Source organism: Coccinella septempunctata, chromosome X (genome assembly GCF_907165205.1).
Source record: "Coccinella septempunctata chromosome X, icCocSept1.1, whole genome shotgun sequence".
Taxonomy (NCBI): domain Eukaryota; kingdom Metazoa; phylum Arthropoda; class Insecta; order Coleoptera; family Coccinellidae; genus Coccinella; species Coccinella septempunctata.
The window spans coordinates 1,224,805-1,244,360 of NC_058198.1; the positions used below are offsets into that span (position 1 = coordinate 1,224,805).

The 19,556-nt window shown below is 35.8% G+C and overlaps 3 protein-coding genes across 3 annotated transcripts; all 3 read left to right on the top strand.

The window, feature by feature from the left end:
* Positions 1–59: 59 nt before the first annotated feature.
* On the top strand, positions 60–1,865 carry LOC123321317 (synaptophysin-like protein 2). The gene is made up of 4 exons (XM_044908780.1): positions 60–294; positions 402–686; positions 744–908; positions 992–1,865. The coding sequence occupies exons 1-4, from the start codon at positions 235–237 to the stop codon at positions 1,097–1,099; spliced, it is 618 nt and encodes a 205-aa protein (XP_044764715.1). The 5' UTR covers positions 60–234; the 3' UTR covers positions 1,100–1,865.
* Positions 1,866–2,358: 493 nt separating this feature from the next.
* On the top strand, positions 2,359–6,883 carry LOC123321315 (lactoperoxidase). The gene is made up of 9 exons (XM_044908778.1): positions 2,359–2,597; positions 3,329–3,467; positions 3,547–3,927; positions 3,982–4,190; positions 4,258–4,806; positions 4,859–5,056; positions 5,195–5,499; positions 5,556–5,779; positions 5,846–6,883. Exons 2-9 carry the CDS (start codon positions 3,334–3,336, stop codon positions 6,240–6,242), a joined length of 2,397 nt encoding a protein of 798 aa, XP_044764713.1. The 5' UTR covers positions 2,359–2,597; positions 3,329–3,333; the 3' UTR covers positions 6,243–6,883.
* Positions 6,884–7,563: 680 nt separating this feature from the next.
* On the top strand, positions 7,564–19,541 carry LOC123321948 (kinesin-like protein KIF21A). Its single transcript, XM_044909758.1, has 8 exons — positions 7,564–7,977; positions 15,808–15,999; positions 16,053–16,314; positions 16,374–18,321; positions 18,451–18,782; positions 18,839–18,999; positions 19,079–19,225; positions 19,288–19,541. Exons 1-8 carry the CDS (start codon positions 7,940–7,942, stop codon positions 19,298–19,300), a joined length of 3,093 nt encoding a protein of 1,030 aa, XP_044765693.1. The 5' UTR covers positions 7,564–7,939; the 3' UTR covers positions 19,301–19,541.
* Positions 19,542–19,556: the final 15 nt, after the last annotated feature.

The following is a 19,556-nucleotide window of genomic DNA, read 5'->3' on the forward strand; positions in this document are numbered from 1 at the left end:
AAAAAAATTATGATGTTAGTTTTCTCGTTCTGTGGCGTTTTAAGTTTCTGATTCTGACGTATGTCATTTTCTAAATGACCTTGGCTCATTTTGTAATTTCAATCACTACATTATTTACTGGGGCGTACTGCGGAAATAAACAATGAGTAATAAACGTTGATTATCTAATTCTGCCATTTAAACTATTTTTTTTTGAACATTTAACCTGAAACTGTTGAAACGGTCACACTCATAATGGACCTCAACTTCAATGTTATCCAAGAACCAAGGGGTGTAATGAGAATTGCCCATTTTGTAAGTTTTTTTTTACGATAACAAGGCCAATCAATTTAGCTCATAATATAATATTGATTGATATTCAAATGCTAACTTATGAATGTGTCAATCCCAATTACTTCTAGGTATTTGCAATCTTTGCTTTTGTATGCGTAACCGAGTACACTGGCTATTTGACTATCCATTGTAAAGGAACAGATTATCCTTTTGTATACAAGTATCCCTTCGAGTTGGAATACAACATTACCCTCAACTGTGCATCAAAATATGAGATATATGCTGATTTTTCTGGAGATGCTAAGTTCTTTGTTTGGACTGGCTTCCTGGCTTTGATATACTCCTTTGCTATAACAATAATCTATTTGAAATTTGATAGAATATATATACAGAATCCAAAACTTCCACTTGGTGTGAGTGAATGATAGTAATCATTGTACTGGATTAAATTAATGCCTCCTTTTTATCAGGATTTCATTGCCACTGTTGTTGTGGCAGTATTTTGGCTATCCAGTAGTGCAGCTTGGGCCAATGGTCTTACGGGGTTGAAATATGTCACAGATGTTGATTCCCTCGCAGTCCCATGCCAATGTACAGTAACACAATCTACCTTCACAACACTCAACATTTCTGTGGTGAGTAATTAATGTTTCAAAATTTTATCTATCTCGTACATGTTTTCCATATTCGAGGTGTTGAGTTCCTAATGCTTTTACAGATTTTTGGATTCTTGAACTTCTTCCTTTGGGCAACTGATTTATGGTTTCTATATAAGGAGACAACATGGTTCCAAGGAAATAAATTTCACTCTACCAGTGGTGTTTGAGGCTTTGTTAGTTGCCAAGATATTTCTCTTCCATTTATCATCCCTATGTATTTGGGAGGTAGCTGTAAGCACTATCTCATTGATTCATTTTATCTGCCTGTTTTGTTGTAGTAGTTCTTGAATATTTTGATTAATTATCATTATGATATTGTATTTTATCCGTCCTATCCATTTATTCAGGGAAATAACAATTGTACAAAAGTGTTGCTATCAGAGAATGATTTTCCATTTAAATGAATATATTTGATATTTGAATACAAAGACTGACCATCATTCAATTTATAAAGTAGTTTGGGTCAGAATTTTTGAAGAATATATATCGGTGGGAAAAATGCTCAAAAACTTTTCAGTCTTACCATCAGAACCAATTTTTTATATTTCACACACAAAACAATGTATTTTTATATCATTATATCGAATTTTGCCCCCATAATTCTCTATACTAAAGTTATGTTACTTTAACTAGGTATCATATTTGCTGTATTCTATAATGTGATTTTTATATTTCTGTTATTTGATTATTGAAAAGATCTGTTCAGTTGCCTCAATTGCTAATCATTAGATATAATCGTGTTTTATTCACTTCACACTTTTCGTTCTTTAGAAAAAATTTTATAATCTATATATGATATACATATATATATTTTTATATGAATGTTCTTGATATGTCTGTTTATCAAAAAATTCGAATCACAAGAAACGTAATTTACTGTTTCATTTGATGCAAAAGGTATCACAATAAAACGACTAAAAGGTCTTTTTGCCTGAGCAGAGTGTTTCATTTATAATTTGGCCAGATATCCTCTTTATCCATCCTATACTTTTTTCCTATGTCTTAAATAATTGGTCAGTGAGATGGAGTTTTTTTCAGTGGAAGACACCCAGTCCTAAATTCAGTTAATAAACTGTACAAATGAAATAAAATCCGCAGTCAACAAATTCGAATGTATAAGGAGGGCATGAATGATCATAATAGCCGAAATATTCACTCTCGTGCAAATTATGGTGGACGATCATTTGAGACTTGAATTGTTTGCAGATTTTAGTAGCCTGCTATGTTCTGATTTTCAATTCAATTGATTATTCAATAGGGGGGATAAAACTATTAGGTGTTCTTTTTATTCGCTTCGATGAATTTGTTATTCTAGAGAGGGTTTCGTATATCAAAATGATAAAATACAATTGCTTTGTATGACTACACAAAGGTGATTCAGATGGAATTCATTCAATAAAGCATTATGTGATATTATATTTCGAGGTTCAACATAGGAAATCACCTTTCTGATGATATATACCATGACTTGGTAACGATATAGGGTTTCCACTCCACTTCATTGGTTTCATTAGTAGTATCGATTCTCACTTTTCTTAGGTATCTACTAACGGTCTGATCTAACATTTTATAATAGTATTCAAGTTAGTTCTGTTGAGGGCAGTTCTTGAAAAGTGACGAATAAGTGGCAATTTATTGTTTTGGAATGATAAGACGAAACGTCAGGTAAATATATTCTTTGCAATCTCCTGTGCATAATCATAGTACAGTAAAACCTAGGAATAGTTCAAAAAATCATTTCGAATGTGATATAAAAAAATCGCCTTTTTCTTCCACAGCACCAATAGCTGTACGATATTAAATAAAAATATAGGCGCCTCTGCCGGAAAAACAAAACACGTGTTTCTCGTAATTGGAAGTTTTTCAAAAGATAAAAGCGAGTTGTCGAAAATTTCAGATCTTTCACATTGAATTTCGAACGATGCTTCGAGATCTTGATGTAATTTACGAGACAGGTCCCAGTTGAAAATAACTGAATTTATGAGGCAAATAGAAGACGTTTTTGAAGTGGATGTACATGATTTTGTAGAATTAATATTATCGATATTAAAGCAACATACCGCCCCTAATGTGCTTTCGATGCCACTGAAGCATCAAACTTTATACAATACAAAGAATCCGAGTTATTTACATAATTTAGCGCTTTCTTTGTTGAATAAACTAAAAAATCAAAAACAAACTTAAAACAATTCATCACTGATGTAAGTACTTCCATTTAATCGAGGAGAATAAATATTTTCAGCAAGAAAATCTTATCATTTCATTTCACGAATGATAAAATGAGGAATTGTACTGATCAACGTCAGTACAAATGCACCTTTGTATAATCGCTTGCATATACCTTCAATGAATACCAAAATATTTGATCGGAAATTCGTGGTTTGTATTATTTGCAGACAAAATGACTGAATCTGACGAAAGAACAAGACTTCTGGCGAATGAGAGTAGACCCCAATACGTCTTCAATTCGAGCATTGCAAGGGAAAGGAGGAAGAAGATTAAGAAGTTTCAATGTTTATTATGCGGTGCATTCCTGTGAGTATTTTATGTGAAAAAAAAAACAGATTTGTACATCAAGCAATAAAGCTTCTCATGCCCCGTTCTGATTTTTCAGTTGTTTCGTGATACTTGCTCTAATTATGAGCATAATTTTCTCAATAACAACGGACTTCGATGATGGACCAATTTCAAATAGTTCTTTCACGAATGAAACAGCTCCTGTGGACATGCTAAATGTTCTACTTGCCAAAAATTGGCCGTTAGATGACAGAAAATTGGACAACATCACCTCGCAAAACTTTGAAGTGTGGGACGCTGCGTTGCTTTTCGGAAAAGAATCTCTCGTCAGAAAGGACGATTTGGAAAAGGATGTTCCTTCCTTACCAGTGGATAGTCCAAGTTACAGGCATCAAACTGTTACTTCAACTTCTAAAAGAGCTATTGAGCTTTCCAGAGTAGGATACATCCAAGAATGTGGACTCCAGTATATGCACAGGTAAGGGACAATTTTATGATACTGTTACCCCATCAAAATTATGTTTTTTTTCAGGAATGAAAGTAGGAAGAACATAACAAAGATTTGCACCAATGAAACCAACTCACTTCTGGACCAATTTTGTGATCTTCCTGCTCTTCCTTGCAACGAATACAAAAAGTATAGAAGTTTCGACGGTTCCTGCAATAATTTGAAGAATGCTGTTTCGTACGGAACGGCTTTCAGGCCATTCCGCAGAGTGATTCCACCAAATTATGAAGATGGTAATTCGCTCTCTTGAAACTCTTCGAAGTATACTAAGGTGCATCCAAATAACGTATTTTGTTGCAGGAATTAGCAAACCACGAGTATCCAAGTCAGGGAAACCTCTTCCTTCTGCAAGAACTGTCAGCTTGATAGTTCATCGGCCATACTATCGCGACGATTACAAGTTTTCCGTCATGTTGGCCGTGTGGGGTCAATTTTTAGACCACGATATAACAGCAACGGCATTGAGCAAAGGAGCAGACGGCAAAAGCATTTCCTGTTGCATTAACATGACTGTTATCCATCCTGAATGCTTTCCTGTCCTTATAGATGAAAACGATCCACTAAGGGCAGAGAATGTGACTTGTATGGAGTTTGTTAGATCAGCACCTTCTCCAACATGCTGCCTTGGACCAAGAGAGCAGATGAACCAAGTTACAGCTTTCATAGATGGCTCCGTTATTTACGGCGTGGAAAAATCATTAGTCGAAGAATTGAGAACAATGAGTGGTGGTCTATTGAAAATGTACGTTACCAAAGATAACAGAACGCTTCTTCCTCTGTCCACTAATATGGACGATGGATGTAACAGGATAGAAGCCAAAGAAAAAGGAGAGTACTGTTTCGAAGCCGGTAAGATTGAATAATAAATAAGAAAGTTTTCCGACTGAAATTTTTCCTACAGGAGATGCGAGATCGAACGAAAATCTACATTTGACAAGTATGCATACAATATGGGCCCGTCATCATAACCGAATTGCCGAAAATCTTTCACGAATAAACCCAGACTGGGATGATGAACAGCTTTTTCAAGAGAGTAGAAAGATTGTGGGTGCTGAAATGCAACACATAACTTACAAGGAATTCCTCCCTATCATATTGGGTAATTATAATTCAATCTCCCCTCAAATCGATGAAATGGTTATAAAGATTTATGTATTCGGAAACAATCAGTTTCTAAGAATAGTGAAAACAGAATTACAAGGAAACGCATGCGAATATTTTTCATTTATAATTCCAGGTCCCAAGCTTATGACTGAACTGGACTTATGGCCCCAGAAAGTAGGTCATTTCCACAAATACAACGACACTATTGATGCTTCAATAGCCAATCACTTCGCTGCTGCAGCATTCAGGTTTGCACATACAATTATACCGGGCCTTATGAAATTATTAGCGAGTGATAAGTCTAGCCCAGAATTCATTCAGATGCATAAAATGCTGTTCAATCCTTTCGAATTGTATAAACCTGGTGGAATGGATAAGGCAATCAGGGGTGCAATCAACACTAACATCGAAGCAAATGATCCATATTTCACCAATGAGGTAAAGATGAACAAGATATTTTTCTTTCCATCACTCAACTATAAATTGTCTTCTAGCTGAAGCAGCATCTATTCGAAAGAAACGACAAGAAGAACGATTCCAAACCAAAGAAATACGGTTTAGATTTGGTTTCTTTGAATATACAAAGAGGAAGAGATCACGGATTACCAGGTTACGTGGAATGGAGACAACATTGTGGCTTCAATAAAACAGAAACCTTCGAGGACCTGTCAGATTACATGGATCCTGATTCCTTGAGAAATATTCAGTCCCTCTATAGGTAATGCAGAAACGATTCGAGAAGCTTGGAGATCAATTTATAAATTTCCTATATGCCTTTTTCCAGAGAAGTAGCCGATATAGATCTTTATACAGGAGCACTGAGCGAGAAACCAATAGAAGACAGCATACTAGGGCCAACCCTCACTTGCCTTATTTTGGACCAATTCGTAAGACTCAAATATGGCGACCGATACTGGTACGAAAATCCAGACGAATACACAGGATTCACCACTCAACAGTTGGATGAAATTCGTAAAATAAGTTTGGCTAAAATCATCTGTGAAAATTCCGACAATGTGACACAGACACAGCCCCTGGTCATGGAAAGAATAAAAGAAGGCAACGAAATTATGCCTTGCGAAGATATACCCGGGGTAAACCTGAAATTCTGGAGTCAGCAAATGAAGAGAGTCCCCATTGGTGATGAAACGATACAAGTCAGAACGCCAATTTCGGCTTGAATACGTTATTTATTCTACATAAGTTAGGAGGTTCGATTGGGGATCCTATGATACGTTTTCAATTTAGAGAAAACTATGGGATTTTTATATTACTAGGTATATAAGGTTAATGTATGCCACATTTATTCAGTATACGACTCAGTATTTCCATACAGATATAATTTTTTTATTGTTTATTTATATATTGACTGTCTCAAAGGGTTGATTAGAGCAATTTAAACCGCAAACTCAATTCGAGGTGCTCGAGTATATAAATTTCGAAATTTCTTTCTTTAACCGTGGTGGAATGCACGCAAACGATCGTTCGAACTCGTCACCTTCCGCTGAGAGCAGGTGCGCATCGGTGGGAACGCTGGTGAAGAGATGTGAATACCGGCTTCGGCATCATTTCAACAAAGTTATTTAATCCAGACTTATTAGGTATTCTTTTCAATCTGGTTATGTTATGATCGTGTACTATCAACAAATAGGATCGTGATGATCTGACACTGATGAATAATTCGTAATCCGGGATGGACCAGCTGTATAGTTAGGTTTGAAGAGGTTCACCGTTGGGATAATAAATTATTGGCTGGCTTGTGGTACAATCACAATCTTTGTGAGAGGTACCAGCGATTTCAAATATAAGTATGAAGATGAAATTGTGTTTTATTAGCTCATCCATGCATCACTTTGTTGGGGCAAAATTCCAGTAACTACCCTGACCAACTAACCCTAGTGTGTATATAGGATCAACTATAGGAATTGATGATTTGCGATCCTGTAGATTTGCGTTTAATTTGGTCCTATGACCTGGTGCATTTCTGCAGCCTCATTATTTTAATAACTGAGCACGATAGGATCTTGTATTCCACATTCAGTGCCAGCGTAGTACTGAAGGTGGGTACTCACTGGGGAAGCCAACCTTCAACGTCAATGGGTTGTCATTTCCTTCGTACGACAGCCACCTTATTCACCAGACGTTGTCTCTTGAGATTATCATTTGTCCAGGCCGATGGCGCATGATTTACATCATATGGAGTGCGAATAGACCAAAATTCGGTGGATTCGTGGTGAACCTCAAAAGATGAAAAATTCTCCTTTGGCGATGTCAAATTTTCAGGAAAATGTAGGGTTTTCCCTCACATTTCTGCAGTGCTCAAATCCTCTGCAGGATTATGAATGCTGTCGATGAGATGAATTTGAATGCTTTCCAGAAATAGCATCTTTTGATGGTTTTCCGATTTCCTCGGAAAACCTCTCTCATTGCTAGTCGGTTACGGAGGCGTATATCGACGCAAGATAACCTTGGTGGAAAGTGGAGGCTTCGAATCCCTGCGCTGCCGCTAGTTCTCTATTCTATTCTGATCCTCATCAGAGTGCACACCGTGGGAAGTTGCTATAGGTTAAGTCTATTCACTTGTTCACTTTCACTCTGGAGGATCAACTATTTATTTACATACATGTGTTTTTGACAATTGTCTAATCGAACTGAGTCGCCCATGAAAAAATCGCGTCGATCGAGTACAGATACGTCAAATTATGAAAACACCTGAGAAAAATTATCGTGTCCACTTATTTATTTATGTGAAAATTAGTAAACAATTGTGTCATCATGCTAAATAGTATTTGATCTTCAAATCGAGGTAGGTGTTTGAATCTGTCGAGTCCGTGGACACATGTGAGTCTTGTTGTGGTTCCCTAATCTTTCTGGCGAGATGGACGAAGAAGATCTCACGGTCAGAGTGGCTGTCAGGTAAAGATTTTTGTTTGTTTATCCTCATCTCTTGCTTTTTACCCCAATTATCGCGGCCCTTTTCGAATATTTCAGTATTTGAGTGGGTAGAACCCCTAAGAATCAATGGAATAAATTTACTGTAAATTTTTTAACCTGCGGAAATGTATTGAGGGATCTTTTTGTTGATGAACTTCATCAGTAAACGAACTTTTTGTTTTACATACAAAAAATATGTAATAATTATTCAACATCTTTCTTCTTTTTTTGTTTTGAGAGTTAATTACTTTGTCGGCAAAAAAGTAAGCCATTCAACATAATGCATTGAAGATTTTGCCATAATAAGACAACAATCTATTGCAGGACAACGACTCTCGTCAATTAAAGAATTAATCTGATCTGCAAGTCCAGGGCTAATACGTTTTTATAGTGAAATGATAAAATCGTTACTGTCGTTATATGTAGTAATTGACCATCAAATGAGAGGATCGTGGATCCTGAATTGCAAAAGAGAAAGCATTAAAATTTTATTGGTCTCTAGACTGTAGGAACAGAATGTGCCGTTTCCTAATCAGTTTCGGCATTGTTTTCAACGAAATGTGTTATTGTATGTTATCTTCGATGTAAAATGTTCAAGAATAGCTTGAAATTTGGAGGAAATTCAGAATTTTCACAGCGGTTATTGAAAGGTTGCTAAAAGATAATTTTCATATCTGAAAGTTGATAACAAGATCCTACATAAAACATACGATATTATACCTTGTATTCTAAGGTATGCGACAATACGAAACAATGGCTATTATCATTTAGATAAAAATGTAATTACACTCTACAGCAGATATCAATTTGTAATAGTCACAGTATAAACAATCTATAGTACGTCCAACGATCTTTATGGATCATTTTATATCGATATTAGTTGTTGATTTTTCACCATTCATAACCCTGAGTTGAATCGGGAGTACACATTCATATCAGGGGAAAACGCTATAAACCACCCTCTGACTAGAGCCAAAAACTTAGGGTCGGGTGGTCCCCTTCCCGACATTGATTTTTGAAAGAGAACGCTGCAATATTTGTTGAAGTGGCAATGCTTATGTCTACAATGCCCTCACAAGAATTTTCTTCGCGTGAATATTCACTTCGAATTACGGAATTGTTAAAGTTTCACCATAGAGAAATTGATTCGAAATGCACTTCTTCCTGTGAACTAATTCTACCCTTGATTATTTATAATTTCATTATAATTGAATGAATAGAAATACCAGCATCCGGTTTGAAAGAATCGTGGAAGAGTTCTTCATAGATACGCTCGTAAGGCAGTTCAGTGATTAATTTTTTTTTTATTGCGATCGCTCTGTACTTATATATAATTATAATTAATCCCCCGTAACAAAAGTAATTTATCTCATTTTATAAACCCAAAATAGGATAAAAATCTCTAGGACTAAGCGAATAAAACTTGTTCTGTAGAGATGAGGGCATTTTTTTCTCATTTTATTATAATATACAAGAGGTTCGACCAGAACCAGCTACATATTTCACAAATAATTTCCAACCATAATGACAAAGTCGTACGAACTCTACGAATGATGTGGGAAGGAACAAGTTTCGATAATATGACATTCGAGAACATTGAAGAATACACGTTTTCTATTCCGCGACTTGATATAATGTATTCGCCTAGGGCAAGAATGTTCGAGGTAACCAATTAAAAATCAAATCATTATTTGCATTGAGTAAGAAATGCAATGTTACCCGTCTCAACCAGTAGAGTTCATGTGACAATTTGAGAAGTGTCATGACAAAGATTCCTCTTTGGTCATGATGCCTTGGTTTTTCACATAAATCGATGACTAATATAACAATCATCTCTTTATGGAAAAAACGATAAATAAGTTCTATTCAAAAAACCCACTAGCAATCTACTCCGAAAGCTCTAAGGCTAAGCACACAGTAAGGTAGAAGAGAAAGAAGAGAGATATTTTTCAAACACTAAAATTTTTAAATATAGCTCAAAAAAACACAAAACACCCCACTTCTTCTGAATTTTCACAGTTGAGATCTTGAGATTCCAATGGACGATAGATGAGAATGTTTCGATGTAGATAACTGGGTTACCTGGAGATAATAAGATGAATTTTGATAAAGAAATCAAATGGTCATAAGAAAAACAAATTTTGCTGATTGAAAACTAAGGAATTAATCGAATATATTAGACTAACAGCATACTTAAGGATAAGACGTAATAGGAAAATATTCTGTTGGCCCTATTTCTCTTCTGAGACTTGATGAATTTCATATAATCTACTTGAAGCGACCGAACTCAATAAAGATATAAAGTTTATTTTATACGGTTTTTTCAGTCACAAAGAGTGATTTGTGAAAATATCTCCTGTCGTCATATTTTTATAAGAGTTCACAACTAAAAACTGAATCTACCAACACTCCTCAATGGTCCATTGCTCAATACGAAATGTTCAAATGGGCGTAACAGCCTGTCGTTCCTCGAATAAAAGAAAAATAGGAACTTTGGTCTACCAGTTACTTTTTGTACTTCCTGTTTGAGCGCCCGACGAGAGTAGTATGTACATATGTTTTGTCGCTATGTTCTTGTAGAAGCAACGAATATTTCGATCTCTCGTACTCCCAAAATGAATCTGTATTCAATGAAAATACGATGTGAGCGAAATTCGATTCTTCATGGTTTTTAATTCTAACCGCCCGAGCCTGCTTTGTCAAATGTCGTGACTCACCCACATTGGTAAAGGTAATATAGAATTCCCAGAAAGGAGTAGATATTTCTATTAGATTCGTGTCATTTTTTTGCCCCACACGTTATAGCATATCTGGGGCATCCCATGCTAGGAACGGAATCTCTGATGGATATTAATCATTGCGGCTTATGAATCAATTAGAGGTATTGATTCAGACCTCAGAAGCCATGATTGAATTCAGTGATTTAAATATGAATGTGAAGAGTGCTATCGACCAGAACAAGTGCCAACCTGAAGGGGCAATGGGACAGAAACTCCACCGTGTAAAACATTTTGTAACCTTCCTAAATAAACAAGCTATCTAGCGGAAAACAATCGATAGGGAAATCACACTCTATTTGATACAATCTAGAAACATATTGATTGACTGCGTACAGAAGTGGAGGAACGATGGAGTGCTAATTGATCCTATTAAAAAAAAAAGATTATTATGGGAAATAATATGGGTTTGACTTCCAAAGTGGTGTGGAAGTTGCAGGACTCGAAATTGACAATGAAACTGTGAAAGTTCCCAAATCCAAGCTGAACATTGTGGTAATGAACGGAAGCGCTGGATGATAAATGACCGAAATAAAAGAAATACCTATAATAAAGTTCACATAGCAATGGCGACAGCTCAGGTTGTCTGGGGAATGTACATATTGTTTTTTCTCTTCATTTAAGAGCTATTCGTCCTCAAGTGGGCGGTACACGATCATTCAAGTTGAGAGAATTTGTCTCTCTAAATTTATTTCATAATTAGAGGTTTATTTTCGGGGATGTCTAATCATATACAGCTTTCTTCCTCCTCGTGAGCCGCCATGTAAATCAGGATGTAGATCTTTGATCTTTTTGTTTCCTTGATTGCGCTATGAAAGTCCTCGCGTTACGTATTACATGCACGTGTCTGATTTCATAGGAAATGAACATCATTTGATTTAGGACGGACTCTTATTAAAGTAGGGATCGACGACTATGCTCCCGTTTATGAAATTTGCTTTTTCAAAATATCGAATTCGATATATTATCACGAGAATATGTCTGGACTTGCAACAAATCGATAGGGGGGTAATTAAACAACTATGTATGTGCGAATACAGGTATAATAAAGATATAAATAGGATATTATCAACACGACAATTTATTACCGTCCCTTTTGCCATATCATGCATAAAATGTTATTTGAAATGATTGCTCAGATGGAAGATGAATATTGAATTTAGTAGAGGACAGTTTAACCATCCCATTTGAAACCACTATATTAGTCTCTTTGGCTAAAAATAAGAACGGAGGATTTGGAACCAGAACCTTCGACCGAAGCATATTCCATCTTTCAGGTAATGTTCCGTGTCCGAGCGTTTTAGACGGCATTGCGGATTCTCCATTAAAATTTTGACATGCTCCAAATACTTGTGCATCAGCAAATCGATCCGATTCACTTCGGCCTTTGATGAAAACCGCCTTTCAAATAGCATACTCATAGACCGGTATCAGTTTCTCGATTCTAGGTGAACTGAAGCCATTTTCATTCCATCATTACACCCCAAAGTTAATTTTTGATGGGGTCCGACCTCCACCGGTGTACCGAGCATTAAATCAGCTCATTTCTAATGAGCCGATTGATTTCCTCCTGAGGAAACAGGATTAAAAGTAGATCAGAAGACGGTCGTGCTCTGGCTTCGACCCAGAAGCTCGGCGGATGCTATTTCAACAACTGAGATGTTCTACTTTTGGCAATAGCTGATTTCGGTATCGATACAAGAAATTGACGTATCAAAAATTGCTTCAATGTTCATGATCAATGTTCAAACAAGGTTACGCACAATGAAGCTGGCGGCAATAGCGTAATTAGAATCACAAACGGTTACTACTTCATCTGGGTTACAGAATGTCCATTAAATCTTATGAATCACGTAATTGAATGCAGGTAAATATCCACAATTAATCTGCGTTCAGGTGCATGGCGAATCAAAACGGGCGGTACCATTGAAGTGCTTTGAGCCGATATTAATTTCGCCATATGCTCGAACGTTACCTAAACTGTCTGAATTATTGTAATTACACTCTTGAAATGTCGCGGGTATACAAATAAATTGCCCGGGGTGCTGCTCCACGAAAGATGACCAAATGTTCATCACATGAACATAATGGATACCTATTGTCGAGCGTGATAGTAATTAAGGATACTTAATTGAATTTTTTCGCACCGTTTACTTTTTCGAACGCGTCCACCTTGAATGATATTGTTTAGGAAATAAACCACGTTAAATACGTACACTGCTAATAACTTCACTTGAAGTTTACGTCACTTAACCGGCTTTTGCTTTCTTCCTCAATTTTCGTACGTCACAGACTTGCATACTGATTGTCAGTCCTTGTAAGTGTATTTCCTATATAAAGCCTTAGTTCGCAGACTGAATCTAAAATTGCACACTATTTAGAACGAATTTTATTTTAAACTTTCTGAAATGAAATCAATTTTTTTCTAGAGATAGCTGGTATGAACCGAAAATGGGAAAAAACTAATGTTTTTTTTTGGATTAATAACGAGGTCAATCCTATCCCCTTTTTCATACATTAATATTCACTGGTAGGTATCTATTTGCGAATATAAACTAAACATGTTTTCTTGGAATGACCTAGGAGTATACCACAAAGTGTAGGTATGCTCAACTCATTACCATAATGGTACAGTTGCGATATCACTATTCCTTTTCATATTATGCAAGATTGGTGTGTCCCCACATTCATTGATATATCCACTAACAACGATAACAAAAAAGCTGGCTGATTCTAAAGAATCAAAAATAGATTATATCATTTTTACAAATATAAGTTTTTCAACCACGACACGTGTTTCGCTATCACGATAGCATCTTTAGGTGGGCGTAGGTGAAGGAAGGAGTTTACCTTCAGCCACCTGAAGATGCTACTGTGATAGCGAAACACGTGTCTTGGTTTGAAAAGTCATTTTTGTGAAAATCCATATATTACGTTTTTAGTTCCTGGATTTTTTTCCATATTCGATCAGCAATTTTCATTTATGCCACCTATTTCCATTTGTAATTTGAGTTTCTGGCAATAACCCATAATGTTTCAATAAAACTTTAGTAACCAACCAGCAAACTGTTTATTAACATTACATCGTTCAAAATTTTAACGGTTTACCTACGTGAAAACCAGGTAGTAAATTCAATAGAATCATTAATGAATTCGAAAATACCCACACACCATCCTACGTTATTATAGTTCATAATTCAGAAGGTAGATTTCAAAAACTTTTCGGCAATAATACGTTAGTATTCGCACAACGTTTGGTATATTTTGAAACAACCCGAAAAAAAAAAAGAATTGAGTAGAAGCAATGTCTAAGGCTGCCAGTACACGATCAATCTGGGTCTCATCTTATATGTATAACGTGACGTGTATTTTTTATCGATTCAGTCATTGAGATCACCGTGACATATTACAACAAGGCTATTACAACATGTATATTGGGTTTAAATCGACACAACATTAAGAAGAGAGATTTCTGTAGGGCATTTGAATATTATTTGGAGAAATGAAAATTACTTAAGTTGAGTATATATCTTTAATACTCAATGAAAAAATCAATCTCAATCTTAAGATTGATCGTGTGCTGGTGGCTTAAGCTGTTTTGACCCATCAACTTCAGAGGAATGGATGGCTTGATGCAACTTCAATCACTTTTAAACGAATATTCAGAAGAGAGTAAGAGGAAAATGAACTGCCCAAGCAGTGCCAACAATATTTCGAAAAGCAAAGTCAATTTTTAGTAAATTATATTCAAGGATTCATTAAATTTCTTATATTGGATGAAGAATTTTGACCTGTGGGTATTGAGTGTGATCGATAGGTATGAATTTAACATTTCCAACGAATGCCTTCTGGGGTAAAATGTCAACTGAATAAATGTCATCCACTTTATTATAGGATACTCTTTGAATGTTATGAAAAGGCATTGGATACCTGAATTTCAAGGCAGATATAGACAGAATTTCAAAGAAGATGTTTCGCTGGTAAAAAATGATGTACATCCCATAATTTTATATGGGTAGATAAGTAATCTCCCCTCTATTGATTCAATAAATATGGACAAGATAAAATGATACCGAAACCATTATCATAATATGTACTATGCAACATTTTCGTTCCGTTGCATATCCTTAGGACTATCAACCCACTCGCATACATTCTACATGCAACAAATGTAATAGCAACAATAATTCAAATACAATCGAGCATTCACCAGGGACATTAACTGAGACATTTCGTCATAATAACAACGACTGAATAGATCCAAAACGAATCGAAAATATAGTGTACAAGCCAAGTCAATTGCATATTAAAAAAAACTACCACCGATATTTCATTAGACTATATCGTTGTGGGAATGAAGAGGCGTTTTGCTCCCTTATGAACCATCAGGAGGATAATTCATAATTTCATAGCGATCATAACAATTCAATGATCTTTTTATGAGGAGTTACCCATGTATATAGGTACATCGTCGATCCAAGTGTCTATTATAGATTTATCTATTTTACATGAAAAGAGCTAATTTGATGACGTGAGTAGTTCAGTCACAAAATGTTGTGTAAACAAACGAATCTACAAACACCTGAGCTGAACTTGTTAAATTCCCTCATCAGTATGCAGAAAATGTTGAGCAATTTCCATAAGCTAGCATTTGAAATGTGCAGAAACAAATCGCAGATTGAATTCTACTATAGGTGAGAAGCCTTGAATCTGACGTTTCATATTTGGTAGGTAATTAATTGAGGATTTTTCGAATGTTTGCTCAGCCGGAATTCCAAGACTAAATTCAACTATGAGCATTCAGTATTGAAATTAAATTATACTCAATGGTATAAAGTAATATCGAAGGAGTGATATAACTTTTTCGCATTGAATAACTATCGAGCATTGTGATTTTCCATATATTAATTTCCCTATTTTCGAATTTCCAAGTTAGTAACGAACTGGCATTTTCCCTAGTCGAAATTGGGAGCTTAATAATTAGTCTTAACATTTTATAACGAGAATTCAATAATGAAATTCGATTTCTTTCTAGGATTCGCCCGCAGATTCCCCGGGAAATCATCGACATGTGCCATCTTTGCACAACAGTAACACCAGGAGAGCCGCAAGTTACTTTGGGAAACGATAAGTCTTTCACTTATGATTATGTCTTCGATACAGATGCTGGTCAAGATGAAGTGTATGAAAAATGTGTGGCTTCCCTTGTTGAATCATCCCTCGAAGGGTAAAATGACCGAGACATCATCTATTCATTTCACGAAATTCATTTTTTAACAGGTACAACGCAACAGTATTAGCATATGGGCAAACGGGTTCCGGTAAAACGTATACAATGGGTTCGGGATTTGACGTGGATGTGGGAAAAAGTCAAATTGGAATAATACCAAGAGCTATACACCACCTATTCGACAGCATACAAACTAGGATCCAGCAAGCAAGGGAGAATGGCGTTGTTGCGCCTGAATTCAAAGTCTCGGCCCAATTCATGGAATTATATAACGAAGAAGTCATTGATCTGTTCAACCCCGGCTACAACAAAGTAAGTTTTCATCAACCCAACTCATTCAATATCAATACTAAATAAAATCGTCTTTTCAGGAAAAAGTTTATAAGATTCACGAAGATCCTTGTGGGGGCATCGTTGTCAAAGGAGTAACTTTCAAAAACGTGGTTTCTGCGGATGAAGCACTACAGTTTCTCAGACTTGGCGCCTTATCCAGAACTACAGCAAGCACACAAATGAACACACAGTCTTCGAGATCCCATGCCATTTTCACACTCCACATAAAACAACAGAGACTGGTACCATCGTCCGATAGTAACATAAATGAATTCGAAACTTTCACGGCGAAATTTCATTTTGTTGATCTAGCTGGATCTGAGAGATTGAAGAGGACTGGTGCTACAGGGGAAAGGGCTAAAGAAGGGATAAATATTAACTGTGGACTTTTAGCTTTAGGAAATGTTATTTCTGCCTTAGGTGATAAAAGTAAAAAAGCCTCACACGTTCCTTATAGAGATTCCAAATTAACGAGGTTATTACAAGATAGTTTAGGTGGTAATAGTCGTACTGTGATGATTGCTTGTGTTAGTCCAAGTGATAGAGACTTCATGGAAACTCTGAATACATTGAAGTACGCCAATAGGGCACGTAACATCAAGAATAAAATTGTTATTAACCAAGATAAAAGTTCTAAAACTATATCATTGCTTAAGCAACAAATAGCACAACTACAACTGGAGATAGTTGAATATAAACAAGGCAAACGAATTGTAGGGCAAGACGGTACTGAAATGGTAAACGATATGTTTTATGAAAACAACATGCTTCAATTAGAAGTCAATAACCTAAAGACGAGAGTAAAGGCTATGCAAGATACCATTGATTCGTTAACGTTGAAAAATACAAATTTATTAGCTGAAAAGGCTACTGGAGCTTGGATAGGAAGCGGAAATGACAATGACGTCGCTTGTATGGTTCAGTCTTACTTGAAAGAAATAGAAGAATTGAGGACCAAACTGATGGAGTCCAACAATATCTGCGAACAACTGAGGAAACAACTAGCAAGAGCACATAGCTCCCAACAGCAAACATCTGCAATGGAAACGTCTATCGAAGGAAATTCTATACTTATAGAAGAAGCAAAAAAAGAATTACAAAGGGAAAAAGATATGTTAAAAAGAACCCGGCGTATCTCAGACAGAGAAAATTTGGAAAGTGAGGAAGAAAACGAGGAGAATGAATTCGATACTGACAGTGAGGGAAAAGATTTAGACGCAGAAACAATGAAAGACGAGTTGTTAAATTTAACTCAAGATATTGACATGAAACAAAAACTTATTGACGAGTTGGAGTTGTCACAGAGAAGAATGCAAATAATGAGACAACACTACGAAGATAAGCTACAACAACTGCAACTACGTATTAGAAATACTCAAGAAGAAAGGGACAAAATTTTACATTCACTTGGTCCGCAAACAGAGTCCAATGACAGAATTAAGAAAATTAAAGATGAATATACCAAAAAGTTGACTGACATGCAGAAAGATTTGAAGAAATTGCAAGCAGCTCAGAAAGAACATGTACGACTAGTTAGAAGTCAGAGTCATCATGAAAACCAATTGAAATCTTACAAAAACGAACTTCTGGAACTCAAACGTGCCAAAGTTAGGTTGATTAATAAAATGAAGGAAGAATCACACAAACATAAAGAAGCCGAAATGAAAAGATTGAGGGAAATAGCACAACTGAAAAAAGAATCACGAAAAAATGCCAGTATGATAAAATCGATGGAAGCTGAAAGAAAAATAAAGGATCAAGTCTTGAAGAGAAAACAGGAGGAAGTTTCTGTTTTGAGGAAGAGTCAAAGGGGCATGTTGAGTTTGAAGGCAGCAGGACTTTTGAATAAAAGTTTCACCGAGAAATCGGCCAAACAGAGATGGCTACGAATAGAAAAAGCAATAAACAATATCGCCCTAAACAAAAGAGGACTAGTAGAACAGGAGGTCAGAATGGAGCACTTTTTGGAGAAACGAGAAGCTTTAGGTGAGTGAAACTTATCGGCGTATTTTAAAAGAATTTTGGCCATGGTTAACAAGTTAAAACCTGGACGAGTTCAGAATCGACGTTTACGTTTATGCCTACGAATATTAAGTTATTTTACCTCAATTTCAGGAAAAGAACTAGAAGTCTTAGAAGCAAGGAGGAAACTGGCCATTCAAAAAAATCAAGATCTTTCCCAGTTAGACAGCTATATAGAAGACATAAAAGAAAACATCAATTACGTTCAAGAAACTATAGCGGAAACGCAGCACAATGTTATGGAAATTGAGGAAAATCAAGACAATAGTGATAATCAAGATTTGCAAAACATTGTTGAAACGATAATGGATATGGAAGAAGCAAAATATCTCATAAAAAAACTGTACCTCATGACGTTGAGTCAGAGCCACGCCGTAGCGCAGAGGGATGCTAAATTGAAGGAGAGTGAAGCCACCCTACAAGAAGTTAGTATATACTTTGCAATCTGATGAAAACTATCTCAAAAATATTTGTTTTTCAGCTGAGACAAGAAAACAATGTGAAAGGCCAACTGTTAGATCACGTCCTCCATAATGAAATTCCAATATTTGGTAAAGAGCTCATTACTAGTGTATCAAGTAATACTAATGATACAACCAGTTCTACCACTTCAACTAGGTCTTCCTCTCCAATTGACTCACAGTAAGCATCTTTAATATTTTCTAAGCAATGTCAAATTATCTGATTGAGTACAATAATTTACTGAACAAATTATTTTCAGAATGCTTCCTCCACCAGAATCTCAAGTGAAACCTAAAGTGAGAAGAAGACAAGCTAACACTGCAGAACTCCTTTTTGGATCTCAAGAACATAGTTCCTTGACAGATAGCTTCCACTCCAGTATTCCTAGGATTTCAACTGGTTTGAAGTGAGTTGACCAAACTGACCAGAGTATATTTTCAATTAATCATTTTTCAAATTCCTTTTCAGGATGAATTTATGATAGAGAACCGTCTTGCTCTAGAGGAAGGTCCTTGCCCAGAACCTTGTGCACAAATGCCTAATTCCAATGTAATACATTGTTTAAGTGAATTTGCTGTTATTTATTACAAAACATTGTTGCTACTTTTAGTAATTTTATTGATTTTTATAATGTTGTTGACGTATTAATATAATTAATTTATTTGCATTTCAACTAATATATGTATATCAATTTTCTAATGACAATATAGAATTGATCCATCTTCAATTTGTTTCAT

Excerpts from the sequence above, each read along its gene's own strand:
- LOC123321317 (XM_044908780.1), top strand. The coding sequence starts at position 235 with ATGGACCTCAACTTCAATGTTATCCAAGAACCAAGGGGTGTAATGAGA. Across the intron at positions 295-401 it reads TAATGAGAATTGCCCATTTT|GTATTTGCAATCTTTGCTTT; the intron begins GTAAGTTTTTTT and ends AATTACTTCTAG. Across the intron at positions 687-743 it reads ATCCAAAACTTCCACTTGGT|GATTTCATTGCCACTGTTGT; the intron begins GTGAGTGAATGA and ends CCTTTTTATCAG.
- LOC123321315 (XM_044908778.1), top strand. The coding sequence starts at position 3,334 with ATGACTGAATCTGACGAAAGAACAAGACTTCTGGCGAATGAGAGTAGA. Across the intron at positions 4,191-4,257 it reads TCCACCAAATTATGAAGATG|GAATTAGCAAACCACGAGTA; the intron begins GTAATTCGCTCT and ends ATTTTGTTGCAG. Across the intron at positions 4,807-4,858 it reads AGAGTACTGTTTCGAAGCCG|GAGATGCGAGATCGAACGAA; the intron begins GTAAGATTGAAT and ends TTTTTCCTACAG.
- LOC123321948 (XM_044909758.1), top strand. The coding sequence starts at position 7,940 with ATGGACGAAGAAGATCTCACGGTCAGAGTGGCTGTCAG. Across the intron at positions 7,978-15,807 it reads ACGGTCAGAGTGGCTGTCAG|GATTCGCCCGCAGATTCCCC; the intron begins GTAAAGATTTTT and ends ATTTCTTTCTAG. Across the intron at positions 16,000-16,052 it reads GTTGAATCATCCCTCGAAGG|GTACAACGCAACAGTATTAG; the intron begins GTAAAATGACCG and ends ATTTTTTAACAG.